This window comes from Scleropages formosus, chromosome 1 (genome assembly GCF_900964775.1).
Source record: "Scleropages formosus chromosome 1, fSclFor1.1, whole genome shotgun sequence".
NCBI classification, from domain to species: domain Eukaryota; kingdom Metazoa; phylum Chordata; class Actinopteri; order Osteoglossiformes; family Osteoglossidae; genus Scleropages; species Scleropages formosus.
This window is the reverse complement of record NC_041806.1, coordinates 40,417,073-40,444,974: the sequence shown is the minus strand read 5'-3', so window position 1 is coordinate 40,444,974 and position 27,902 is coordinate 40,417,073. Positions and strand designations below refer to the sequence as shown.

Genomic DNA, 27,902 nt, shown 5'->3' with positions numbered 1-27,902 from the left:
GAATCCAAGAACCCAGCTGGTCCAGACAGGGGTAGACTTGGGCATCCAGGGTGTGTACCATAAAATCCGGGCCGACCTAACGTTTAGCATGGAGAAAGATGTCACTCAATGGGGTTACTCAGAAGCCAAATTGAGGCGCTGTGATGCTACAGGTTTGTGGCAGAGCCTCCATCCTGGGGTAAGTAACACACGTCCTTTCGCACTTACAAAACACTGAAAACCCTATTTTTGGTGAATGTAAGTGTTGTGTTTTTGTGGTGTGTTATGTGTTTTATGTTAGGTGTAGGTTTTTAATTTTTATGGCACATTTATTTATTTTACACTATTTTAAAAAACTTATAGCACTTATTGCACTTTTAATGTAGTCACCTATAAATGACTACGTGTGTGGTGTGTTTATCATGTCATGTGCCATTAACTCGGGTTCGAGTCTTGATGACTTGATAGACCAATGAATTAAAAAGGGCTTGGTTTTGTGCTAGTCTGATGAGATCCTCGAGCGTCCGCCCTGTCATTATTGTAATTGCATCGATCCATCTCATTGGTGGTCTTCCTCTGCGCCTTGTACCCTCGATCCTTCCAGTCATGACATCCTTTTCCAGTGATCTTTCCCTTTGAACCGTATGACCAAAATATGACAAACACATCTTCATCAAGTGGCATTTCCGATTTGATTTCCTCCATGATTGACTTGTTGGTTCGTCTCGCTGTCCATGGCACACGCAGAATTCTCCTCCAACACCACATTTCAAATGAATAAATTTTTCTTTGGTCATGTTTACGGATAGTCCGACTTTCACAACCAAACTTGACAACTGAGAATACAAGAGTCCGAGTTAGCCTTATCTTTGTCTGCAGTCTGATGTCCTTGCTTTTGAAGATTCTGTGTACCGACTTCATGGTCGACTTGCCCAATGCCAAACGATGTAATATTTCCTGAGTGCTGGTCGAATCAGTGTTCACAAGTGCTCCCAAAAGATTGATACTAGAAACGATCTCAATTTCTTCTCTATCAAACTCGAATTTATCAATGTTATCAGTTGACATGGTCTTGGTTTTCTTCATGTTCAGTTTGAATCCCATCCTTCGACTTTCTTCCCTGAGTTTCTTCAACAAACGCTCCATGTCTTTGATTCAGTCAGCAATGTTGTGTCATCGGCATACCTCACTGTTTATCAGTCTTCCACCTATACGTATTCCAATGTTATCTTCTTCTTAGGTAGCCTTTCGAAATATGGTTTCAGCATACAGATTGAATAAATATGGTGATAAAATGCAACCCTGTCATTCACCTTTCTGGACTGAAAACCAGCTTGTGTTCCCATATTCTGTTCGAACCGTAGCTTGTTGACCATCATAGAGATTTCCCATTAGCTGAACAATGTGTTTCGGTATTCCCATTTGCGACAGAGCTGACCAAAGTTTTCTATGATCAACACAGTCAAAAGCCTTGCTGTTGTCAATGAAGCAAAGGTAGACAGGTTTCTGATATTACTTGCTCTTTTCTAGTATCCATTGAATGTCAGCAATAATATCTCTTGTTCCTCTTCCCTTCCTGAATCCTGCTTGAGTTTCTGGCAACTCTGTCTATGTATGGCTGTAAGCGCCGCTGGATTATCTTTAGCAAGATCATACTAGCATGAGAAATAAGAGCGATTGTTCGGTAGTTGCTGCATTTCTTGGCATCTCCTTTCTTGTAAATCGGTATAAAAACAGATCTTTTCCAGTCCGTTGGCCAACTTCTTTCTTTCCAAACTTGTTGACACAGCTTGGTCAATGCAGCAACGGCTCCATCAGGTGTGTTTGTATTAATCATTTATTTATTGTTATTTACTTATTACATTTTAGTTTAGGGTAGTGTAGATTTGTTTTTTGTATGTGTGGGTGCATGTCATGTTTCAACTTTGTGCATTTAATTCCTCATTCACCTATTCCATTAAAGTGATAATAGGGGGAGATGTGTGGCGAAAAGGAATCACCCAGAAACGGAAGGTAAGGTGTACGGTAACACCCTGGGAACAGGCCAGGGGACCGCTCCTCTTGAGTAGTGAGTGTTACTTGGTAAGTTTCCTTTCAATTATTTATTATCTTGGTTTTAAGCCTTGGGGTATTTTTTTATTTTTTAAAAGTGTGTTAAAGGTTCTGCTATGCATTTTTTTTCCCCCCCCTATTAGTGGGTCTTATTGAATATTGTTTTATTTCATTTTATTTTTGGCATGGCAGGTTTTTAGGATTTATTTATTGAATAAAGATTTTAATTATCGGAAATGATGAATGGAGATATTAGTTTCTGTCGATTTGGACAGTGTGTGTGGAGCCAGACACCTTTGGGTAGGTTGGTGATCTATTCTGATACGTAAAAAAAAAAAAAAAGTGACTGTCACGGAAATGCAGAGAAACCCTCAAAGCAGGCGCAAAACTGTGCTTCATTTTTCTAAATATCCCAGGATATCAGTTTTTAAATATCTCAAAACTGGAATATCTCAGCAACTTCTAATAATATCTCCAAATATATAGGCGGATATTTGTATCTAAGCCTAACCGAGACCACAGCGTCTGGAGGAGTTCCGCTCGGAGACACAGAGATGAGAACCACACACACACCACGTGTCATTTTGGACAAGGGAAGACAGCACAGCCATTGTGCTTTAGGGTTTCACTGTACGCAACAGGTACTACACTGTTTCACCGTGCCGCGTTACACCGCCGCCCGACACTGAATAATGAGCAACAGTCGGTGTGCAGCCCGAAGAGCGCCACCAAGCGGCCATACGCAAGATCTTCCGTCAGTCTAAGTCCTAGTTGCAGCTCCCTGTCGGTATTTCCCCATCAACAACCCTGGGCAAGTCAAGCAAAGTGCTGAAAGTGCGTGAAGATGGATAAATTCAGTATGAAAAGAACTTTTCTGGTTATGCTGCTGCAGTGCAAATGGGTGTATTCCTTCTTTCATTGTGGTAAAATTCAATGATTACATGCCTATAGGATCTTTAAAAAGACATTCACAAAATAAAATGAATAAAAACATCTTGTAATATTCAGTATAATGCATTTATTCCAGTTTCCCCACTTTTGACAACCTCCATGCCAGCACAGCAGCGGCTGGTGTATTAAAGGCAACTCAGGTATTATAAACAGAAGACATCTGATTTCAGCACTCAGTGATTCAATATTAAAACCTTGTCAGATAATAGAAAATTTGCTGAAAAAAGCTTCTTTCAAATAATCCTCATTTTAAATAAGTTCACAAGAACAAGATCATTAAAGGTTAAAAATGTCTATTTACAGTACTGAACAGTTATGCAGGCTAAACTTGGGGGGGAAAATGTAAAAGATTTTCCAACCACCATACAAAGAAACCAAAATGATGCCAGAAGAATTATTTTTATAAGATCATATTTGAATTACTACTGGGCACACAAAAAGACTTTAGTTCTTTCCTATTTTTATTCCCAAATCAACAAGTCAAAGATGCAGCATACATTTTTTTTTAAAAATAAAAAACTTGAAGAAAAATGTTTCCTCATAAGCCTTGAGGGCAAGGTTAGTGAGACAGAGGATCAAAGTGGTAAAATCAGTTTCTCAAGGTGCCACCAAGAGACATTAGTGCACTGTCTTCAGTGAGCAACAAACACACTTGTATAAACAAACACAAAAAATAAAATACTAACTCACAAACATATAAACAACACATGCATACAGATGTCACACACAAATGTAGACACATCAAAAGGCAGAGACCACGCTGGCCAGCAGCTGCCATCAGTCTGTGACGAAGTGTACAAAGGTCACTGGGAACACACCCTTCCGCTTGGGATCGCTCTCCACGTGGCCCACCTGGGAGACGAGAGCAACAGTTCAGGTGTCACTGTCAGTGATGGCAGAAATAACTCAGCCTTGAGTCCTTGTGGATTTCATAATTAGCATGGATACTGTTTTACATTCATTCAGATTTCCAATGAGTTTGCTTCAGTATAGTTTTTTTTTTTTTTTTGCAAAAAGCTCTCTGCTGCTGCTGGGAGGAGCACAACATGCAGAAAAGAGAAGGCAGTGATAATATGATGAAACTGACCACAGTTACTGGCCAAGAGGGGATCTGATCCCCAAGAAAACATCATTAACGTCAAATAGTTAGCTCATCCACCGATACATTCATTTCTATGGAGCCTCTCACACTACATTTACATCGTGTGTCAGACCTGATCCGACTGGCACTCACCCACCACTCTTGGTCCTCCTCTCCATCGACCACAATCACCTCCCCCTCGGAGAAGGTCAGCTCATCTGGGTTGTCCGCCACACAGTTGTAGATCGCCTTTACACGCTTCGGCTTCAGTTTCTATTGAAAAGATGGACAGAACGGTGAACTTGCTAGCATTGTAAGTGATATCTGAAGAGAGGTGTGAAGACCACCTTGTTCACGGTAACTCACAGGCTGGGCCAAGCGGGGCATGGGTGCCGGGGGTGGACTCTTGGCAGAGCTCTGAGGGGAGCTGGGAATATCCTTGGCTGTAGAGACAGGAAGAACCATGAGCACCGTGCAACTCAAAGGCATCAATAAGAGATGAAACGGTAGTTTTTCCACTTTGCAAAAAAGAGGGAAAAAACCCCCCCCAAACTACTCTAACAGTTTTGTGTATTTCCTCTCCATTTATTTGCCTCCAAACACCCATGCCTCATGAACACAGTAGCCCCATTGAGGCTAAAGCACAGCTAATGAATAATGCTGTGCCAAGGCTTCATAGAGCTTCCAAGTCACTGTGTGCTGTGGAGTGTATTGTCCACTGAAAACTGGTAAACTGTGGAGTGTGTATGGTAGACTGCAGACCCCAGACTGCTGAGTGTGGACAGCAGACCATACTTTGTAGACTGAGGAGGAACCCCGCTGCAATATGACTGGTATCTAATCAATATTTTTTGTGTTTGTTGTTTTCAGTAGTTAATGGTTTTACAAAATGCTTCATAAGCCCTGAGTGGCACACTTCCCATGCGTGATCACTGGAGAAGTGGACACTCCTTAGTGTGACACTGTCCCTTTCGAGGTCCTTCCACGCTTCAAGTGGTATAACCAAAACACAAAGAATAAAGAGTGTAGTGCAGTTACTTCTCATTTATATTTTTACAGTTTCCACAGGAAGTACCAAACTGGTTACTTTACCTTGCCTCTCCAGTGACCCGAATTTGGCAGTGGACCTTTTCTGGAAGATTTTATCCGTGCTGAAATGACAACCACAACCTTACAAGAAACTGCACAGAGAGGAAGCTGTTATGTCATACTGTAATGAGCAGAGAGTTATTCTGCTGCTATACTTCCACATCTGTAGTTCCAGAAAAACAAGTTTGCTTCATGCAGTTTCTGCATGTGGAAAGATTGTGTTCGCAAATCCTGAGGAAGATGAACAGTTTAGTGGCATCACCTGTTTTACATTACATTTATATGATTATTTCCTCCAAAGTGACTTACAATATCAAGCTACTTACTGTGATTTATCTATTTATACAGTCACATCAATTTTTACTGGAGCAATTCAGGGCAAGTACCTTGTTCAAGGGTATTATAGCAGGAGGTGGAATTTAAATCCGTGACCTCTGAGTCCAGAGGCGGTGGCTCTAACCACTATGCTACCTGCTGCCCCAGGTAGTTTGCCTAGAAATGCACTCAAGCCTTAGTTTCACACCATCTGCCTGACTGATATACCTAGACCTGTAAATCAGGTGCAAAGGTTAGAAGGGATTTCATTTTCAGCCTTCAAAGGTCTTATTCAAGGTGTAGAAGCAGCAAGGAGGTGGTCACCTTGGGGGAGATGCTGCTTGTCTCCCAGATGGCAGGGCTGGCAAAGGAGGCAGGGAAGGCTTGGTATGTGGTGGCACAGGAGGCACCAGAACTGGCTTGACAGGAGGTAGAGGCGGGGGCACAGGAGGGATAGGTGGCACAGGTAGCACAGGTGGCACAGGCGGTGGGATTGTCTTAGCCACAGGTGGTGGGATTGTCTTAGCCACAGGTGGTGGAGGCACGACTAGAGCAGAAACCCAAGCAAAAATGTTGATTTTTACTTTGAAGAAGAAGAGAGGGGGGGGGAAAAAAAAAAAAAAAAAAAAAGCTTTACAATGGAGAAAGATCAAGAGAGGGTGGACATAAAACTCACCCAGCTGCAGTGGAGGTGGGTTAGGGGGGTCTGAGGAGGACCTCTGTCTACCCACCACTTCCATAGAACCAGGCTTCCACCCGCTGGAACCTGCATTCAGCTCCCCACCGCCAAACCCAGGCAGTTGCACTATAGACACAGATGCAGGTTACTGTTGTTCAATATGAACTTGGGTGAATGATGCAAAACAACTGGACTTGTGATCCAGTGTTTCCTCCAGCTGTGGTTCAGTCTCAGAACAAAGAATGCTAGCAGTACTCAAACACAATTGCTGTTAATCCCTTTGGAAAGAATCATGTGCACCATGAACGACGCTGCCCTAAAATGGTACGGGTTCTGTTTAGAGTGTGTGCATGCTGGAATCGGGGCTAGTGTGACTAAGCTCTGCCATACTGAATGCCGGCAGCTAATGTGGCCACAGTGTTATTGTCAAGCAAGTCAGGATGGAGAAGAGCAGCAAGATGCACACCTTTGCCTGGTGGCCGGGGGGGAAGCGGCGGTACGGGGACAGGGTTAGGCAGCTGACTTGGGGGAGGGAGTGCCATGTCCATGTAGGTGCCGTAAGTCTCGTTCATGAGACTGGGGAGGTAACTCTTCTGCTTGTCCCTCACCAGGCTGGCCGCGTCCCGGGCCAGTGAGGCCAGATTGGGCTGCATGTTGTTGGTTCCGGGTACAAAGCAACTGACTGGACGCTCATCTCGACGCTGGGGGATGGGCTACGGACAGGGGGTGCATTGTCATTCCTCTTCTACATGTGTACTGAGATTAGACCACAGAATCCCAGAGTCTCAAATAGTGTTTCATTTAAATAAATAAATAAATAAATAAATAAAAAAAAAACGTTACTGGTTAAAATGTGATTTAAATGCTGTTAGATATTTTGCTACAAAGATAACCCTTTGGAGAACTCCTGGAACTTGTCCAGCTGCTGTCAGTGTTTTCATCAGACACCGTCCAGAGGACTGACCAGTCTCCTTCCGCATTGTCTTACCTTGTCCTCCATGTCTTCATCGCTTTCGTCCAGGTCTTCGTGTTGCAGCCGCCATTCGTACTCCACGTGCACATGGGAATTGAACTTCCCTGTGAGTGACCTGCTCAACTGTCCATCACCGTTGCCAGAGGAAAGAATTAACAGTTTCACAGAAAGCCTGTGCTGACTAATCTCAACAATTTACAATTTACAAATCTCCAAAGAGTACCAGGATTGCCCATTTTAAGTAGTGTATCTAGCAGTGTCACCTTGGTGAATAGGGTGTGTGGGCTAGTAACACTACATAGTATCCATTGTCCGTTGCTTTGGAGAAAAGCGTCTGCTAAGTGAATAAATGTAAATGTACTGGGTTTGTTCCATGAGAGGCTATGAATGGCTGTGAACATAAAGGAGTCAAGAAAGAGGGGCTTACCAGCTCCTCACACTGCTCATGCTTCAACCGCTTGGCAATATCCAGGGGCGTCTCACCAGCTTCGTTGGCTGCACAGGCACAGATTGAGAATGTTGGTAAGGTTGAACAGAGAAAAGACAAGTTGGCCCACAGAACTGCACCGCAGGCAAATCTGGTAAATGAGGCCAAAGGAAGCGGACTAGGTTTAAGAAAAGAGTGTCTTAAGCCTGCACAGCCTGATATACAGCCAATAGGTACAGATGGTCCTTGAGTAATGACTTATGTGACCATCCAGACTTATGATGGCTGTCCCATTAACCATATTATATTAGAGTCCATATGTTCGATCATAATATTTAATGAAAACTGCTCCATCTGCTCTATACCATTGGTTTGCCACACTGTTGCAGCGCGCTCATATTTGTCATTGTTTGGGTCTCAGTCAGTCTTTGGACGTCTAGCAGCCACTACGTTTTCTTCGTAGAATTTGTTTGCTGTTACTTTTTAAAATGACTTGCCAGAGAAAAAGTGAGTATTCATTAACGAACACTGTGCAGTATTAACTATAGCATTCATAAATAATTACCTGTGCTATATTTCATTTTATAATTACTGTACAGAATATCACTTTTGTATTAGCATTATTTGAACGCAATGAAGTGGGAGGAGGAACCAATGTGGTTTGCGGGTGTCTGTTTCTGGGCATGTATACTGACTGCAAAGACAAGGAGAAACATGCAAACTCCACACGCCGCAGGCTGGATTCGAACTCAGGCCCACAAAGCAGCTTTAGAGCTGTGAGATACCAGCTTTTACTCACTGTGCTACCATGTCCCTTGTATAGCCTTAACTGATGACAAAGCCAACTTATGAAGATGTAGTCAAAACAAGACCCTGTCGTAAGCGGAAGACTACAGGTACTTCACAAAATTATGCGTTTTGGAAATAAAAGAAGCTAAGCTTTGTGACAGGAAGAAAAACGTGTAATTCCGGACCGCAGTGTGAATCACCTGATCGTTCAACCCCCAGCGAAGCCTCTTACCAATGTCAGCTGAGGCCTTGCCCCTCAGCAGCAGTTTTAGACACTCGCTGTTGTCCGTCAGGCAGCAGTAGTGCAGCGGTGTGCTGCCCTTGGCTGTCTGCTTGTTCAGACTGCTGCTGTGGGACGCAGAGAGGTAAGAGAACAGCGAGTCAGTGCTGAGAGGCTCAACACCTCAGGGTGACTGCTACCAACGAGGCTGCATTTACTGTAGAAATGACGTGCTTTGCTCGTTTTCCTTACCTGTTCTGGGCCAGGAAGTCCACAATGTGGAGCGATGTCCGATCCACGAGCCGGACGGCGAGATGCAGCGCCGTCTCCCCTGGTTCCTGAAGACGGTGGCAAAGAGTCATAACGGGGAGACAGAATACATGAGTCAGCAACCTTCTCCACACTTTGCCCTGGATCCATCTAAGATGGGAATTACATTGCGACATTCCTGGTGTGTTACCTGACACACAGTGTACCCTTTAACCTTACACTATCCTTTCATTCTATTCTTACTCCTATTTCACATGCGAGTGTGTTTAGCAGTTCAAGATTTTCAATATTATATATCACTTACAACATTCATTTAGTTTTAGCTCTAGACAAGTAGAAAAAAATTCCAATAGTTTTGCCTATGAGGGGCTGTTAAATAGTCCCAATGGAAATTGAAATGATTAGGCTCAATGTCCATACTTACACTTACATTTATTCATTTAGCTGATGCTTTTCTCCAAAGTCACTTAGTGTTAAGCTACTTACAATTATTTACCCATTTTTGCAGCTGGATAATTTTACTGGAGCAATTCAAGGTAGGAACCTTACTCAAGGGCACTACAGCAAAAAGTGGGACTTGAACCTGAGCCCAAAGGTAACACCTCTAACTACCATGCTACCTGCTGCTGCTGCAAAAAATTGATCTGAGAAACAGAAAATATTTTATTTTGTTCTGGATGAGGAGACTGACCACAGGTTCAGACTCACGTGCTCACTGGCCAGTGGGATGACCTCTGTCAGGTCCACTCCCTCAGCATACACTTGGATGAGGGCAAAGATGTCACGCTCCATAACAGCATTGCTGAGGGCTTGCAGCCGTGATGCTAGATCGGGATACTTTCTACGCAGAAAGCGCCTCTCCACGTACTTGGCTGTGATGTATTCTTTTCGTGTTGACCTGAGGGACAGAGACACACCCCTGAGAAAAATCCATAGGTACAGCATTACCTGGAATGGAACCATACACACATCCAAACATAAAGGGAGGCCAGGTTGAGTCTCTCACATATTAGAAAGGCATAAGACACTCAGCAGGCTCTGTAACTCTCTCTGAAAGCATAAGCATTCTGCTATTAGAAAAGCAAGCCCTGGACTTGAGTCTTTGGAAATACTGCCATCACATTCCTAAGCAGGAAATTACAGAGAGTTCTGAAACAAGTCATCATTGTTTTTGAATGCTCTCATGTGGGAAGGGATCACAGGAAGTTTGCCAGGAGCCTGGCGTGTTCTTTCACCCTTGGGTCAGTTGGCTCTACAGCCTGCTCCTCTTCACGAGGGACCGGAGGTGTCTCAAAGGAACACGTTTAGGGGGAGAAGGCTCCTGTGTTACGTACATGTCGCTGGTGGAATTAGGCTTGGCCATCCCTTCAGTTGGTGGACAGGCCTCCATTATCTCATTGAAACTCATGTTCCCCACATTCTTGGCCAGCTGCATGCAAACAAATATCCAACCAGTCAGGGCTATTTGAATGGGATACTTTAACTAGACAGAGCCATGTAAGGTTCATGTGCACATATTATACTGCTCTTTCCAGCTGGAAATGTAGAGGTGTTAAAGTTCATCATAAACAAAGCTGTCCTAGATAAACTCTTGACACAGGGTGCTCTGGAGAGAGAGAAAAGGAGAGAAAAAAAAAAAAACTGCAATGCTAATCTGAAACACCTTGTGCCACCAATAACTGTACAAGTTTAGCACGTGAAGTGTTCCCTGAAGTCAACACTGATCAAGCACTACAAATGGCATGCCTCTAAACATTTGTACCTAGTCTCTATCCTTCAGTTTGTAATCCCTTTTCATCAGCATAACCAACTGAGTGGATAAAGAATCCAGATACTGGCAGTTCCTACACTCTCGTCAGATGGAGAGTTGAGCTCTTCCACCAAACCTCTTTCATACCATACTCACCAAGAGTTCAGATGTTCCCAGAACATCCAGTGTCAGGGACTGAATCCTGGAGTAGTGCACACCCAGCTCCCGGTGGATTCCAGAACATTCAATGCACGTCAGGATGCCCAGATTGGTAGAGAGCCAGGTAGGATCTACAGGGAAGATAGAAAAACTCAGACATAAAATGATAATCAACTGAAGATATAAAACCCGCCCTGGGTGTGTCCCCTCCCCCTCCAGCCTTACACCCTGTGTTGTCGGGTCAGGCTCCAGTTTGCCGCAACCCCTCTGGGGACACTGATTTCAGGCAGTGTGTGTGAAGATATAAAACAGCCAGGTCACAATTTCGGGGGGGGGGGGGGGGACTCAGATAAGATATTTGCTGTTAGACATTACAAGGGTTCAGTTATTTGCTTCTTCGTGTATTCCCTGTATATCCAACAATGTTCCCCTTTCCTGATTTTAACATTGACCAGGTATACTCCAAATTGAGCTAAAGGTGAAAACTGAAGTGGTGGTGGGGTTTGCACTCCTTATTTTCACTCACTGGATGCTCCGCAGTCACAGCATTCATCATTTCCAGGCATCTTCTTCACCTCTTCAAGGATGGCTTTTGTCAGTTCCTGCACAATGTTGTTCTCACCTACTTCTGGGTCACCCTTGAAGGCTGTGTTCAGTGCCTCTTCCTTGCTGTTCTGCAGGACTGAGATCCATCTGAAGAGGTCAGACAAGCAAAGGCTCACTGTCGGGTCACCATAAATTAAAAATAAAAAATAAAAAAAACAAAAAGGAATGAAAACATAAGAAGCAAAAGTACTTAGCAGAAGCATGACTGTACCACAGCAACTTTATGTACAGACCAAAAAAAAACATATGCATGGATTCACACACACAGACACACTAGCTCTCTAACTTACATCTCACATTCTGACTCATCCTCTGCTTGAAAGTGGTACGTTCTGTCATCTGGAAGAGAAGAAAAGGAGCGATGACTAATGATACAGTTTAAAATCCCCAAAGGAAGGTCTGTCCACAACCACAGTAAATCAAATAACACAAATAGTGAGCATGGTGACTGGGTGTCTGCATTTTCTGTGACAGAATGGCATATTAAGTACTACATTATAATACTGGATATTCGTGAAACCGGAAAAGTTCCTAAGTTTTGTGGAAAACCTGTCTGGAGTTGACTTTTGGAGAAAAGTGGTTCGACCTACGAGATATTAGATCAAAGCTTTTCTTCTCATCCATGCTGCGTTTCACTTGGCAGGTCAACAGATTGAGCTTGGCCGGTGGCCTATTAGCCTGGGTGAAAGAATCAAGAGGTGGTTATGCAACATGCTGAACACAGAGCCTCTCCAGGCACACAGAACCTCCTTTCACAAGGACTTGTGTAATGGTGTGGAAATTTAAAGGAACTAACTTGACTGTGGCTACATGTTTATGCAAAAGTCCTAAAAGCACAGACTCTTTTCAATTACGAGGACGTAAACCATTTCTGAGCAGCCAAGAATTGCTTTTTTCTCGGACGGTCGTCTGGGCAGCAAAAGATGACATGTCTGACTGCTCGCGACATCCGTTAGTTGACGTGTGCTGGACGAGATTCATGAAACCGGCGAGTGACCGGAACGCTCCTCTCCTACCGTTCCATGTGAAATGGTCAGGAATCCATTCTTCACTGAACACCTCCTTTTCTGCCATACCTTCCTGAGGCTGGACATGAAAGGAACTATTACAATAATCTGTACCGCAACAGAAACTCCAGATGCATACCTCCAGGATAGTTGGAATTACCATGGTCTCTCTCAGCTATGTCTGTGCACCATTGTTAAGAACAAAGAAAAACATTTTAATTGCTAAGTCTGGACTGCTGGAGGCATAACTGTCATTGAGCCTAGATGCTTGGTTTAGATGTGGTAGACCTTCATCTCTTGGGTCATATTGAGGCGGGGGGGGGGGGGGGGATGACCTGCAAATAGGATCCGCCCACTCACCCATCACTCTTCTTGTAAAGGTTCCCACAGCGCTCTGTGCCATACTCCTTGTTGCCCTGCAGCTGGTGCAAGCTGTAACCAGAGTTCTGCCGTGTTTGGGAGTCCTGTAACAGAGCGATAATACGAAGCCCTGGTAAGAGAGTCAGGAAAACATTTTCAGAACATAATTCTGAGGCCTATCTGGGGCCTTTCATTAGCCAAATTTCAATTTACACATTTCAAGCACACATTAAAGCTCACAGGACAACTTGATTCTTTACATGAAAACTGGAGATTCCCCAGTAAGGGAACCTGTTAATTATGCTCTTTCCTTAGATAAATGGTTTTTAATAGACATTTTTTCTGGGCACGGTGTTGGAAAGCAACCCTGTGTTCCATCTCTCAAAGCATCTGAAAGAAGATACGGGTGGTCCCCAACTAACGACGGGGTTAGGTTCCGATAAATCCATCATAAATCGAAAATATCGTAAGTCAAAAATGCATTTAATACACCTAACCTACCGATCATAGCATAGTATACATGAGATTGCGATTACGGGTTTGCCACCTTCATGCTGGGCAATTATCTTGAGTTTCTCCTCAAGAGTAATTGCCTTCCTCTTCTTTTCACCAGTAGCAAGTGGTAGGGAACAAACTAGATTTGCTAGGTTTGTTTGAGACTTTCATGTCTGCAGCTATGTTTCCTTCTCTCAACATAATGCATAAACTATACTTTTGCTGAGATGTACGTTGCTTTGGACAAAAGCGTCTGCTAAATTAATAAATGTAAATGTAGCAGGAGACACAGATGGACATGCCGTGGACATGATGGATGCACAACACAAAATAGATATGGGGGGTATCCAAAAAACGCTGGCAACACAGACCACTGTACAATATCAGGTGTATGTGCTAAGTGACTGCATGGCAGACTGGGAGATGCAGATTGCTGCTGCTGCCCAGCATCATGAGAGAGTATTCTACTGCATATTGCTTGTGCGGGGGAAGCGTATCGCTATCGCACCATCGTAAAGTCAAAAAATTGTAAGTCAGACCATCGTAATTCGGGGACCGTCTGCATTTGGTCTTCAGTAAAACTTGTATTCATACTTCCAAACACCAGTAATGATTTTTTAAACCCAGTCTTTTTGTTTGGCCAAATATGAATCACGATTCTTGATTTGCCTGGAATGGCAGTGTAAGTGTTGAATGCACATACTACCACTTTGAAGACAAGAGGTAGTGTAAAGGAGCAAGCATAGAGTGGCACTAAAAAACAACCCTACTGCTACTGATCTCTTTGGTAAAGAACAGCAAGTGGCAGCAGATAACAGAGCTAACACTATTACTGTCACATGACAAACATGTATCAGTACTGATAAGCGAGAAACTTGACATAGGAATGCAATGAGCGCTGCCAACATGCCAGGTACTATCTTCAGAAAATCCAGGAACTTTATGACCTACCAAATTTTAATGCCGGAAGACCTTTACACGTATTCATTTAAGTGATGCTTTTTACTCAAAGGACACACAACGTGAAGCCATCTACAATTATTTATCCATTTATATAGTTGGGTAATTTTTTTGGGGAGGTACATTGTACAAGAGCAGGAAACGGGATTTGAACCTGAAACCTCCACGTTAAAAGGCAGCAGGTCTAACCACTAAGCTACTGGCTGCCCCTCCTGAACTGAATAAAGCATTGCTAACATTTGCTGATGTGTGTGGTTAATGTTCCACCCGCTAAGAAATAAAACACTTTTGGCTTGAGTGGAAAGAGGGAACGAAGGAAAACCACCCCGGACAGCTGTTAAAATACCACAAAAAAAACAGATAGTCACACAATGTGTCCCTGAGTCTCACCTCCTTCTGCTCCACCTGAAGCGCAGCCTTAAGAACATCCCGCAGCTGAGAAAGCTCCTTCCGCTCCCCATCTTGAGCCTGCTTTATCTGAGAGTGGAAGATGAAGCAGGAGCAAGCAGGGAACAGACTGCTCAAGGGCATTTGCAGGCATCAGCGAGTAAACCGTTTCATATATTCACTGAACTATGTCCTGGAGCAGAATTATTTGTCAAATGAAAAGAGAAAAATAATTTAAAGAGTACTGAAAATCAATCTCACTGTTGTCAAGTCCGTCGCCAGCCTCTCTATTGTGGGTTTTAGGCTCTCCACTGCTTTCAGCCCGTCTTGGAAGAAGCTGAAACAACATTCACGTGTACGGTTTAAGCGCTAAACCCAGATGTAACCATGTGACTAATTCAAAACAATTACATGACATGTAAAAAGGGAATCCACGACATACTTGCACTGGGCATGATAATATTTGATGAGATTGTGAAGCAAGTCGACACCTTTTTTGACCTTAATTTCATTGACTTTGAGCAGATACTGAAAAACAAAACATGAAATGTGAAAATATAACTTACTCAGATTATAAATATTTGCAGCCCAAAAAAAAAAAATTTACCAACATTACACTGTTTGCCATCTTTTTTTTTTTTTGCACCCAGTCCCCTTGCAAGCTGACATTCAAACACCAGACCTCACACATCTGGAGCTGAAAGTAGCGCCTCTCCTTTTCCATCTCCTCTGCAATCTCCCCTCCACTGATCTCCGATCGGATCATGCCATGCTGCCGGGCGTGTTCCTTCTTCTCTTTCTCGAGTTTGTTTCTGCCAAAATGACGGAGTTGAAGAGAATACATGGGTGAGATTCTACGATACAGACATTATTATTCATTAAAAATGTAAAGAAAAAAAAAAATCCAAACACAGGAAACTGTCTGGAATATTATATAAGGTGTAGTCCTCAGGATATATAAGACACAGTATTTCAAAGTACAGAAGAAAAAGCCATTCACTCACTGTAGGTAGATGATGTAGCAAAAAAAAAAACCAACACCTTTTCATCAAGGCAGACTACATGAATTCATTCATTCATTATCATCAAGAGTAATTAAAGCCACTAAGACTTTTCCAAATGTAGACCAACACTTAAACCTAAATGGTCCAAATATCTTTTAGTGCGCATTTAGTACCACTAGTAAGACTGAAGACCATTAACAGTAATATGTCAAGTTTTCTTTGCGAGTAAACTAAAATGACCTTTACATGCAAGTAATAAATTCAGCATTGTAGAAAGGTTTGTGAATAAAAAGGTTTGGGGAAAATGCTAAGATCATCTCAGCAGGAACGCTTACCAAAGCTTAACATGTTGCCATAGTGACGTTTAACCATTTGTTAAAAATGTGTCTGCGAGTCAGAGTTTAATAGTAAACCACTTCTACTCTGGCCTCTATAACAGACTTCCTGTCTAGAAAACTGTAAAACCAAAAGAACCAGTGACATTATAACTGAGCAACTGAAGGAAACCAGAGCACCAAAAATAAACATCCAGCATAATAACCAGGCCAATATTTTCTCTAGCACTTCAGTCAAGATACAGGGAAGGGTTTTTAAAAAGTCTCAGGAACAGAGGGGATAGAGAGTACTACATGATATATCTTACACTTTTGTTTCATAATCTTTCCAGGATTTATCAAAAGGCTTTTTGAGATCCTGAAAAAAGAAGAAGAAAAAAAAAAAACCATTTCAAACAAGGTTCATGAAATCAATTCTGTGTAAGAGATATATTGTTAGGTATATTCCCAAATGTATTTAAAAGGACATATTTAAAAGCCATTTTACTGTAACAGTGATTTAAACAAGGCAATAAATTATACTAATATTAATAATTATGGGATTTAAGGTCCATATTGTACTCATTGGAAGCAACACTTCCTCCATGATGTGAGCACTCCTATAAGGGCAGTTATGATTTTCCATGTTTCATTTCATAGCTAAATACTCAGACGGGTCTAGACCTATTCCCTAGCTCATGGGGAAGAGCAAAGTGAGAAGTGGGGAGTAAGGCCTGACATGAAAATGTGAAGCCCAATTCACTGTATTCAATGCTCCACTGGCTTTTACACTGAGCTTAGGACAGTGCAATGCTTCTCCGCCACTTCCAGGGAGGTTTTCCTAAGACCGAAGGCTTCCGAAAGACTGCAGAGAGTCACTCAGTGTGGTGTTCCTGCCCTTTGAGAGGCCCAGGTGTTCAATAGTATGATAGAAGGGCTTCTTAGTGTTGCTGGTGCCCTTTGCTCACAGAGATAACTGAGAAAGCAAGGACAAGCAGGTGAAGGCCAGTCAACTGCTCAAGGTCTGTCATAACTGTAGATGACACAGAAAACCCCTTTCCCAGTTGGTGAGGGTCTGCATTCAATCAAAGTATCCTGACTCTACGAACAGTAAGCAGCTTGCTCTGATTGTATCATACAGGGCTCACCATGGTTTTTTTTTTTTTTTTTTTAAAACAAAGCTTACCCCTTTCACTCCCTTTAGGTCACCTTTCAGCAGGTTGTCTAAGGGAAAAGTGATAATGTTGTTCATGTTCTGGAACTGGATAGAAAAAAGAAAACCGTTTATCAACGACTTACACTCCAAAAACTGAAGAGTTCTAGAATATATAAAATGCATCTCACACTAAAAGGTGAGAGTCTAATTTGCATGTTTGAGTACGTGGTTTCAGCAAGAAGATACTATGCAGACTCAGGGGGCTCTCACCAGGTTTTTGAAGAGGGCACTGAGCTCTCTGGTGAACAAGGCAAACTTGATGAAGGCTGATCCCAGGGTTTGCTCCTCTCTGTTGATGCAGTTTTCCCCAAACTTCTCAAGAGCCTGAGTGTATTGGTCCTCATTCTCCACGTGGGCTGAAATGCACAGCAACATCTCAATTACATTCTTCAACTCCCAGGCTCAATATCCACAGTCCCTTAATGTGCAAAAATAGTAAACCCAGATACCCTTCATGTACAAAGATGTACCCAAGACTTGGCACGTTCACTATCTAGAGGGAAGGCTTCACCTCCCCCCAAGAAAAAAAGTGTGATTATGTGCAGTGTACAGAATATACAGTGAAAGATACAACTCCACATGCAAAGCTTCCAATACTCTGATTTTTCAAACACCTTAGAATTTGGAGATAATTATGAGAAGGACTACGCATAAAATAAATCATGTTGTTAAACTCACAATGCCCAAAGTAAACAATGGGCACAGCATGTGTTAAAGCCCAAAGCATGGATCATGTCAATTACAGAGAAGAGGCATGGCTGGAAAAACCAGAATGGCAGCTCCTGCTCCTGACTCAAAGCTGTGTGCTAGTGACCACCAAGAGCCAAGCTCACGTGTCCGATACACACGGATGCACAAAAGTAGAAGCATAAATACACAGACACCAAAAGACATGGATAGAGTCTTCAGCACAAACACAAGGATAAGTGTTAAAACGGGTATAAACAGAGTCATGCTACTGTATAGGGGTATAGAGAACCATCAAACTGACCCAGACAGACAATTATTTTCTGATCGCTATGAGTTATATACAAACAGAAGGACTTTAGATAAATAGGGAAGTAATCTGATTTCTGAAAAACTACCAGCATCTTCAGTACTTTAAAATTAATAATGTATAGATATTATAGTATGTAAAAGTTTCAAATTGAAAACCTGTCATAATGGATGTATGTTCAGGAGTCCGTAATAAATATTTATTGGGCAGAAATTAATAGAAGCCTCTTCAACACCAGTACCAGGAAAATGCTGCATGCCAAATGTTATACTGTATCGGGGGGGGACTTTTGTCATAAAAATCAGTTTGACTTTCAACCTGTAAAAGTGCTGAAGATTAGTGTTCGATGGCAGAGGTGAGCAGCCTGCATACACAATAGGTCTGTGCTTCACACACAGTGGTCATTCTCACATCACATCAGTATTTCCAAACACTCAGAAAGTCCCGATTAGACCAGAGCTCCGTGGGAATAAAACTCACCTTGCGCTGGGTCCTTAGGACCAAGATTGAGAAACCTACTTTACAAATAAGGCCAAACACGAAACTGAATTTCCACATCAGACGAGTTGTTTATGTAGAAAGATACAGGATTTGGTTGGAAGTGCTTTCGTCCAGGAATCAGTGTGGGAACACAAGATGTTTTTTGTTCTTTTCCAGTCTCCAGTTGTGTTGTCCAAGTTTATTTAATCCAGGCCTGGGAAACTGAACTCCTTGATAACAAAAAGGTCACTGGTTTTCATGTTACCTCTCACCCACAAATTCATAAGTACCTGGAGGAACAGGCAGTGTGACTTTCAGTCCATATAAAGGCGTCATAACGTACCGCCTGAAGACCAAGGTTTCCACCTCCAATTTTATCCATCCGAGAATTCACCGAAAGAAACGGCTTCTGCTATCATAACATGCATGTTTTGGTACTTTCCTTACTTACAGGCCTGCTTTATGGCCTGATTCTGGATAATCCCCCATGTTCCACAATGCTATTCATTCTTCTGGGGGTTTATACATCTTATCGAAAGTTATAGTGTAAAATAAAACAAAAGAACTCCAGGGATGAAACTGAAAAATCTGGATAAATTAAAAAAAAAATTGAGCTATAATAATGTATCTTGGGAAACTAATGAAGTGGGAACACTCATTTAGTTTAGAAAATTCTGAACAGACTTTCAAAACAAATAGATTTTACCATTTATTTATTTAATAAAAAACTTATTTTATGGCTTTTCACATATCTGATGGAAAAAAAAATCCCAATTTGACAGTTCATCTGTACCATACTGGAGCACACCAGCACTCTCTGCAGAGGACAGGGGTCGGGGAGAGAGAGAGAGTGAGAGAGTGAGCTGGGGGCCATCACGAATGCCACTAGTTCCAACACCACCACAAACCTGCCAAGCCTTGTGACTTCATGCCAGACAACTGTAACTCCGTGCCACAAAGTTACGTATATTAAGACAGCTGGAAGCGTATTGGGTACAGCTGCTGCCTTTGACCGCAGGTTCGAGTCTCACCTCCAGTTGTAGTATCCTTGGGCAAGGTATTTACCCTAAATTGCTCCAGTAAAATTACCTGGCTGTATAAATGGGTAAATAACTGTAGGTAAATTAACATGGTAAATCACTTTGGCGAAAAGTATCAGCTAAATAAATAAATGTAAAGAGCACAGGTTTTAGTACTTGAAAAATGTATAAAAAAATTTTATTAAATTTATGAATAATTGAAAATTACTCAGTCATCATCCCCCATCTCAATCTCTACTGATCCTATTGATATTGAAGCATGGTGTTGTCCTACAGACATTTCCTCAGAGCCCAAATCATGTCATCACGTTAAATACATGTGCACAGCTGAACCAGATATACTGATCAAATGGAGAATAAGCCCAATCTTGCCATCATACAACAAATACATGCAGCTCTGATTTTCTAGAATCGAATAAACCATTAAGAGCACTTTTGAACACGTTGATTTTTAAAAATTAACCCCATTTGACCTCTGATAACCTTTTACCATCACTGTGCGTGCAGTTACCATAGTTTGACACCAAGAAGCAAACGGCAAATACAAGAATTTCACTATTACTAACCCCATCTTCTCCTCAAAAAAAAAAAAAAAAAAGCACTTTCATACAGCATTAACAAAATGAACCTAAATGCACTGTACGTTGCAGGAGAAGCTTGAAGTGGCACAGGTGGGTTCTTCCTGTGTTTTTTTTTTTTAACAGCGAGTAACGACAGGAGACCACCACCGACCAAAGACCCCAGCCGCTTCCTCGCCGGAGCTCCGCTTTGCTTGTGGAACTGAAATTGAGCAAAACCTCAGCCTTACGACACAAATAAGCCCGGCGGTTTCAGCAGCCGACCGAGCTCTCGGGTCATCCTTCAGTTAATTAACGGGGAACGTTACCGGAGGCACCGCTTCCGGAAAGCAGGGTGGCAGGACAGAGCGAACGCCCGCCCCCGACCAAGGGAGAGGCTGGGAGTTCACGCAGCGCTGCTCTCGGTCACAAGTGCGAAACACGGGAACACCCAGAGAAGCGGCGAGAAGTCCACATTCTCTGTTCCCTAAATAGAAATGAGACGATGGCGTCCTCCGTGGCTTTCACGTGTCTCTTCCCTCGCCGATTGCGAGCGCAGACTTTAGCGTCTGTATCAGCAAACCACAAGAGGAATGTACACGCAGGAGCGCAATTTTCATAAAGGAGAGGGCACGTGTCAGAGGACATATAGCTCTTCTGCTCCGCATAACTCCTCTTCCACACGCACGGCTTCATGAAGCCCCTCACGGGCATGTCCTCACAGCTGTGCTCTTATGTGACTTGTGGGCCTGCTGGGACAGGTAGTGTGGAGAATGTGAGCAATGCCCTGCCTTCAAATCACCTGACACTCCCAACTCAGTGTTGTGGTTTTTTTTTTTGTTAACCCTGTTAGTCACCTCCCACTCTGACATGGATAGGGAGGCAAATGCAGAACACAGAGATAAGCGGGGGAAAACCTGGGGATTCTTGTTTTTAAAACACCCACACCCGATCACTCATCCCCTGACTGGCAGCTGGATGTAGTAAACTTGTAAAGTGATGATCACATATTGACAGGCCAAAGACGACAGTGAATCAACAGTGACTGACCTCCCTCGGCCAGGAGAGAGTACGGTAAAGCTTCTAGTCAGGACACCGACTCACCCAAGCCAGAATTGTAGAGGGCTTTCACGGACTTCTTCATCCGGTGCAACACGCCGCGATCTCCGTCCAAGGCCTGGTAACAAAAGGGACCGGTCAAACAGATGGCATTCTAACCTACTCATGGCGTTAGAAGTGTTGGCCACCCTAACCCTGAAAGGGAAGTGAAATGCAGGTTCACTCACACTGGATCTAGAGCTTCTCAAAGTCATACATAGGTTCATTCCTAATGCCAGCAGCAGGACATTGGCACGTTTAGCACTAATCTGATCTCCTCATCTCCACTTCACAAAGCAAGAGAGGGTTTATCTTCACTGGATGCCCACAGAACATCACAAAGGTGACACACAGTCACAGAAGTGGGTATTTAAACATGTGCAAACTGTCATGATGAAAGAGGACTTCGCGTTGCGGTGAAGAAAGCCACCGTTTCGTTCCACTTCTGCCGCAGCTAAAGCAAGGGCTGCAGCTGTGTCCGTTCCAGAAACCCGGAGAGACGCAAGCACGCTTTGTACCTCTGCGCTCTCATCGTACCCTTATTCAGGCGATAACGCAGCGGACTTGATCACACAGTCTGCGCCACCTGAAAAAGGGAGGTGGATCTCAGTCGAGCCATGCAGGAAGGGCAAACGGCCATCTTGGGCTACAGTTTGAGAGCAGCGTTCCCCTGTTTCTTATTCCAGCGAGAGAGTTTTCTGTACATTTCCTGGAATTCCAGTATTACTCAGAAGTTCAATGACATCCCTTTGAATGAAACTCACTGGGTTAATTTTCTGCCCATTACAGAAGCTTATTGTTCTGTGGAAGGCATTGCTCACCAAGACGACGCTGCATCCTTATACAGCTTCCGAAACACAACGCGATAAACGCGACCTCAGCCATCGTTGCATTTTTATAAAATAACGGTTTATGTTGATCATATATTGACATTTCTCTCTGGCAAAACTCATCTTCAGAATTTGCTCTTCCTGCTTCATCGATCTCCCCATGACCCTTCAGTGACCTATTGGACTTCTTGTTTGGATCTTGCCTTGTTGTGTATAATACTTCATTTTCAAAATTTACGTGAAAATCAACTGGCATTTTTTTCCACACCCTTTCTACATCAATTCTACAAATTGTATTTTTGCTGAGGTGTACATCGCTTTGGACAAAAGCGTCTGCTAAATGAATAAATGTAAACGACACACGTGGCAGAAATACCGAAGGGATAAAAGTGACACGACCACGTAAAGGGACTCCAAACCATGCCAAGCTCTTCCCTTTCTCATCCCTTATTCCCACAGAATCTGACCGATCCATCTATCGGGGGAGCCCTGACCAGCAGACACATGAGCACGGCCACAAACCCAGCCTCGTCTGTAGTGCCAAAATTCATGGGCCTGTTAAGATTCTGAGGGAATGCTCATTAGTTTACCTCTTGAAAAACAGAGCCTGCGTATTGCAATACCACCTCACTCTGCCAGATACCGTGTACGGTGTATAATCATTAGCATTTACGCTCCGAAATTGAGTGGCGCTCCATCAATCTCAGCTGCTTGACTAAACACTGGGTGAAACCAATTGCTTGTGAGCTTTCAACCAAAAGTACTTCCAATACTAGTCACCTGACTAATGTTAAACGTAAAAAAAAAAAAAAAAATATAGGCCAGATTAGACATGGACCAAAAAAAAAAAAAAAAAAAAAAAGTTTTTTGTACACGAATCATTATTCTGTCTATAGACACATAAAAGCTAAGTTCGAATATGTGGTCTGCTTACCTTGGTGAGAACATGACTCTGAAAAAGATGGTTGACAGCAAAGATAAATACCAGGAAAAATTTAACGTAAGGCAGACAGTGAGTGGAGACTGAACGGGGGAAAGAAAAAAAAAAGAAAAGAAACCAGCACACATGATTAATGTCAAAGGGAGAGACTAATCTGACAACTGATGTATCAGTAGCAGGACGTCACTCATCTGAAGATGTTTTATGATGATCGCAGACCTTGCTTTCCTTTCCTCAACTTTTCCTTTTTCTGCATTTCTTCCACAACATCCCTTTTTGCACTACCTCATTTACAACTATGGTTCATAAAAAGCCACATTTCTAAATATTTGCATAAGCAGTGGGCATTGATACCAATGTGTCATGTGCTAGCAAGGAATGAAAAATCAACATACATGAAGGTGGTCATTATTTGAAAATAAGCGAAAAGGCTTGTCACCCCACATTTACATTCATTCATCCAAAGTGACACACAACTAAGAAAAAACAAGTGCCTTTCAAACACACACAAAGTTGTGAGTCGCATGTCTCCATCTATAATAGTCAATTAGCGTGTAGCATATGCTGGCTAAACAGCAATATTACGAGTGGCTGCAATTGGTATCAAGTAGAACGTTTTTTTTGCACATAATGTAGTGCAAATTATGCAATACAGATAAAGTGAGAAGCAGGTACAAAAGAGATGCGTTTTGAGAAGGAACTTTGCTACACTGAAGCCAGAACCGAGAATCCTTCAGCTTTTGAGTTTGGACCTTTAGTGCGTGGGACCACCAAGCGGCCAGAGCCAGAGGAATGTAGCATTCTGCTTAGGGTGAAAGTGATCAGCTCCTGTAGGTACGGGGGAGCAGATCCATTGATGAACCTGCATTCTGTAACCAAGTCTTAAACTTGATATCAGCAACTACAGGAAGTCAAAGGAGAGAAACAAGAAGAGGAGATACATGGAGCCAATTTGGAAGGTCAAACAACTTTTGCAGCATCTTTTCTGGATCAGCTGGAGAGGTTTGAAGGCGGCGGCTAGAAGACCAGAGAGGAAAGAGTTGTAGTCCAGGTGGGATATCACCACGGTCTGTATCAGAAACTGCATAAATGTTCTTGTGAGATAATAGTAACTCCTATGGATGTTAAGCAGTAGGTACCTGCAGTACCAGGTACGGCACCAACGTTGTTGGCTCTATCCGTTTCTCCAATCATTACTCGGGCTCTTATCCCATGAACCAGCAAACTGTCCAGTTCCACAGGTTCTTGTGAGATCTGCTAAGTGGTGGATTTGTAAAGGTTGAGTTGTAGATAACCAGTCATCGATGCAGAGATATTTGAGAATCGAGCAGCGACACACAAGGATGTGTCTAATCTTCTACATGTCAGAGATGTATTGATTACGTGCCTTGTAACCTTCGATGGATAAGTTGGAACTGCACTTATGAACGATTTGCAGAGAAACGTAGTTTTGGAGTCAAGTTCTTCTTTAGTCTTTACATGACCACACTGCACACTTTGTCTCTTTCTTTCTGTTTCTACTACAGCTCTTTAAGATAACTTTTCTGTCCATCTCCAGGCTGATTTTACCTAACAAGTCCTTTGGAGTGTGTTCAATTATAGCCTTTTGCCATTAAACTGTATAAAGCATTACACACTTTTAAAGATACTGTAACTAAGGCCTCCTCTGTAGTTTGATTTATTATGAAGACTTGAATGAACCTGCCTGCATATGAACAAATGACTGGAGAACTTGTTGAAACAAATTAATGCATGGGGTACTAGTCGAGTATGGGATGAAGCGATGGCTGCTTTCTCTTTCTGTCTCAAGTTCCTCCAAGTAAAAAACCCACAGGAGGAGATATTGGTGGGAAGGCAGACAGGAGAATACAAGCTGAGACAGGAACAGTTCAAGGACAGCTCAGGGGTTGGAGATATTCATCAGGAGCTACAGCGTTGCCTTCCCTGAACATCAGGAAATCAAACTGGAATGTTGAATGGATGCAACCTGGTAGAAAGATGGGGCTTGTGACATGTCCCTCACTTTTAACTGCTGACCAGAGCAACAGTGGACACATGAACACTAAATAGTCTTTAGCAGTATGTAAGAACAAATTGACACACTATGGTGTAAAGCTAATATTGTATGCTTTTAGTTTTAATTAGAGTCAATAAACAAAGTACAAACTCAGACAGTACAATTTAAATATTATAGTGACACTGCACTGGGGACAGCTTGTAGTGACAACTGACAGCCTCAGATGCTAATAATGCAAAAGTGTTTATGACAAGCTTTTAGACAGCTAGTTATGTAACATATACTGGTACATATGGTGGAATGTGATAATCTGTTCACTAGAATCACATGTCTGCATCCAGATCTCTCCTCCTGTTGATGAAATGCACTCATTGCAATTTTCTGAGGCTATTATTCAATAATTTCTAATAAAAAGTATTAAACATTTATCATGCACTGAAGAGGTGAAAAGTGTCTGCTAAACAAGTATATGCAAAGGTGGTTACTCAAATAACAGGCCAAGATATTTCAGAGAGGCTCCTATGATCATAATATAAACAAGAAGCTGAGCACACGGCTATCATTAACAAAATATCTGTTATGAATCATCATGACTCAAGAACACTTTTACAGTGTGCAAAACAAATTAACACATAACGGCATGTGGCTAAAGGACTTATATTTATCTAGCAGATGCTTTTCTCCAAAGTGACTTCCAATGGATACTATGTAGTGTTATGAGCCCACACACCTTATTCACCGCAGTAACTTATACTGCTAGATACACTACTTACACTGGGTCACTCATCCATACATCAGTGAAACACACACACTCTCTCTGTCACTCACACACTATGGGGGAACCTGAACAGCATGTCTTTGGACTGTGGGAGGAAACCAGAGCACCCAGGCCAGAGAAAACCAGCACAGGCAGAACATACGAACTCCACACAGACTGAGCGGGGATCGAACCCACGTCCTCTCACACCGCCCAGGCGCTGTGAGACAGCAGCGCTACTCGACTTAAAAAGCTGTCCGATTGACCAAGAATCAATGAGAAGTCTCCTTCGGCTTGCTCCAGCATGCGGAGGGACTGCCAGGCCCCAGGTCTTCTCCCGTCTAAGAACATTCTATTGCACAACGTGCGTACGCATAACTTCAGATGAACGTCATAAAGCCACTTGCCTGCCACCCTAATATTTAGAACGCCATTCAACGAGACATGTAAACAAACATAAAGGCAAATGACTGCTGCAGATCTATTTGAACTGTCATATGTGGCCGGAATGCTGTAACTCCCCCAGAGCGTACACGGAAAACGCGGCCGCAAAATGTTTGCAACACTTGTTTTTTGCAGTGCGGCGACAGTGTTTTCAACGACATGGATCTCCATGATCCAGCTGTTAGCGTGGAAACCTGCTGAAAGTCCTTAGACAGTCCACAGGATTTGCACTTCCCTCCATATTCCTCTAGTTACAGGATCCAGCAAATTCTCCAGCAGTGTGTCCTGTGGGAGCTCTGTGCTCCATAATGTGTGTTTTTTTCCCCCTCCCTTTTCTTTTCTATTGGGTTATTCGGGTTTAGTTCAAAATAATGACTCTAGAACTTTCCTGTTAGAATCCTAAAGGGTTTTATACACTGTGTGAGGTAAAAAAAAAAAAATGGAGTGAAGTGAGGGTCAGTAGGCCACGGGAGGAGGAGGAGGACTGGGAAACGTAGTAAATTAATAGACACAGAGCGAGTGAAACCGCCACCAGGCACCCAGTTGGACAGAAAAACAGGCCGAGAATTTTTTTTTTATACTGACAAGCAAACAAGTAAAAATTCAAACAAACAAGGTGAGGGAGGACGAGCTTGTTTCGGGCGCTTGTACATCCGAACATGGACTCATGGAGACTGGACTCTCCGGCGGGTAACACAACGCGCCTCAGTCAGTTCTGAACTTCCAGGCTCGCTAAAATACTAGCATTAAACTCGTCAGCTTGGCTAAGTTGTATAAGCGATCTGTTGCGAGTTCAGTCGGAAGGAACATTTTATTTTTCCCACCCGTGGCGTTGGGTAGGAGGGCAGCGCGCGCGCGCGCGCGCGCGGCGGAAACAAGGACACGGGACAATCTCGAGGAGGAGGCGCGCGGAGCAGCTCCGGTCAGGTGCGCGCGCGCAGCCACACTCACCTCCTCCAGAGCGGACACGGTGTTCCGGCAGTGGCACATGCGAGTGGTAAAATTGGAGGTCGTCGGTGCTTTGTAATCCTCATTGGTCTCGGTTATGAATTCCGACACCGAGATCAGATCTGGCATTTTTGTTCTCTAGTTTAAACTGTAAAGCGCTACTATAATGTTTTCTTTTCCGTCGTATTCTTCCTAGCCTCAGCCTGCGATTGCCGAAAAGCTCAGTCACATCCGATGCCAGGAGCGTAGGAAAACTGTAAGAACAAAAAAATTAGCCTAGCAAAATCATAGCTGCACGGACGTCCTTACTTTCCTCCAGGACATCGATCGGAAAAAAAAAAGAACACGCCACAGCAGTCTGAAAAGTTCTCACTCAGTCCTCCCAACCAAGTGTGCAAAAGGAACGGCCGTAACTTACAATATTCAAATTCACTTAAACTTGAGAGATCATACCAAACGAAATTTTGACAGTAATTTCATTCGAGTGGCACTTTTTCACAAGTTAAAACACCGTTCCTGAGCTTCTTGGACAATCGACGCTGGACGTAAACTTCATGAGCAGCTCAAGCTGTAAGGTAGGAATACGAATGCCATCAGAGATAGTAAAGGTAAGCGGAGGAGTGGGTGGGGTCAAATGCAGGCCCCGCCCAGTAGGAAGCGCTATGGACAGATTTGATCCAATTACAATAGACGTGGGCGGTGTTATTTCAG

The 27,902-nt window shown here is 43.0% G+C and overlaps 1 protein-coding gene across 1 annotated transcript; it reads right to left on the bottom strand.

Moving 5' to 3' along the window:
- Nucleotides 1–3,049: 3,049 nt before the first annotated feature.
- Nucleotides 3,050–27,774, bottom strand: asap2b (ArfGAP with SH3 domain, ankyrin repeat and PH domain 2b). The gene is made up of 28 exons (XM_018743821.2): nt 27,195–27,774; nt 21,262–21,334; nt 17,294–17,439; nt 17,054–17,128; nt 16,197–16,246; nt 15,232–15,361; nt 14,992–15,077; nt 14,811–14,886; nt 14,553–14,639; nt 12,708–12,811; nt 12,357–12,426; nt 11,931–12,018; nt 11,631–11,679; nt 11,261–11,427; nt 10,732–10,865; nt 10,160–10,254; nt 9,534–9,723; nt 8,808–8,893; nt 8,568–8,683; nt 7,547–7,614; nt 7,135–7,242; nt 6,613–6,859; nt 6,144–6,272; nt 5,792–6,014; nt 5,156–5,214; nt 4,430–4,506; nt 4,217–4,336; nt 3,050–3,834 (listed from the first exon to the last, which is right to left on the bottom strand). Exons 1-28 carry the CDS (start codon nt 27,318–27,320, stop codon nt 3,760–3,762), a joined length of 3,054 nt encoding a protein of 1,017 aa, XP_018599337.2. The 5' UTR covers nt 27,321–27,774; the 3' UTR covers nt 3,050–3,759.
- Between the last annotated feature and the right edge of the window lie 128 nt (nt 27,775–27,902).